Genomic DNA, 826 nt, shown 5'->3' on the forward strand with positions numbered 1-826 from the left:
ATATATAGTTTGTCTTTACTTTTATCATTCTGGTTATAAGGTCACTTGTTATATGCATGGTCCTCCGCTTGTAAGTGGGACTGCATAGTTGCTGTGCCATGCTTACCCGAGTTCTGATATGGACCCAAGGGGGATGAGGAGCTTGAAATTTTATACCTGGACTGGGGTAGTATCTTGGCAGAAGAATCCATGCCGAGCAATGCCATTCCACAAAGGCATGATGGGAGCTTTAGTGCTGAGGTTGTCTACTCTTAGTCTATACTCATGTTACTAACACTTACTGCCTTGAGTTACCCATAGGGAAAAGGGAAATGCAGGAAATACTATATGAGTTGGAGGAAATGGGGAGGTTACTAAGTAAATATGAGGTTTAAATGAGTGAGCTTAATCAAACATCATCACGCAAAGGGCTTGGGAAGTTGCAGTTAATGGAGTGTTATGGACATTAAAACTCTTTCAGATAGGGAAGCAGATTGGAAATGTGATTAGTTGTTCTGGTCGGCAAGTACAGTTCATCCTTCAAGTTTAAAATGGCTGTCGTTATATAACACACTGTGATGCACCTTTAAATTTGACTGAATATACCATATGACTTACGCTCTCCAAGCTACATCCCGTATCAGGCATGCGGAAGGAACAAGCAGCAATCCAAGCCAGAAGTATCCATTCTTCAATACCATCCCCGCCTGGAAACAAAGAGACATATCTGTAACACTGCTGATATTAAAGTCCAAGGCAAAGGTAATTCTATGGTTCTGTACACTGGTTACATTTGAGACATGGGGGTGTTTACATCTCTGAAGGTACATATAGTAGACAGTAAGAT

The 826-nt window shown here is 41.2% G+C and overlaps 1 protein-coding gene across 1 annotated transcript in view; it reads right to left on the reverse strand.

Moving 5' to 3' along the window:
* The window catches only part of ATP8A2 (ATPase phospholipid transporting 8A2), a gene marked incomplete at its 5' end in the record, with an annotated part of 434715 nt that overhangs the window by 39319 nt on the left and 394570 nt on the right, over nt 1–826 (reverse strand). The window contains one exon of the mRNA XM_018566377.1: nt 598–686. Within this exon, the coding sequence (XP_018421879.1) occupies nt 598–686 (89 nt within the window). The remainder of the gene's footprint in view (nt 1–597; nt 687–826) is intronic.

Source organism: Nanorana parkeri, unplaced genomic scaffold, assembly GCF_000935625.1.
Source record: "Nanorana parkeri isolate BGI_ZX_2015 unplaced genomic scaffold, ASM93562v1 scaffold945, whole genome shotgun sequence".
In the NCBI taxonomy this organism is placed as follows: Eukaryota; Metazoa; Chordata; class Amphibia; order Anura; family Dicroglossidae; genus Nanorana; species Nanorana parkeri.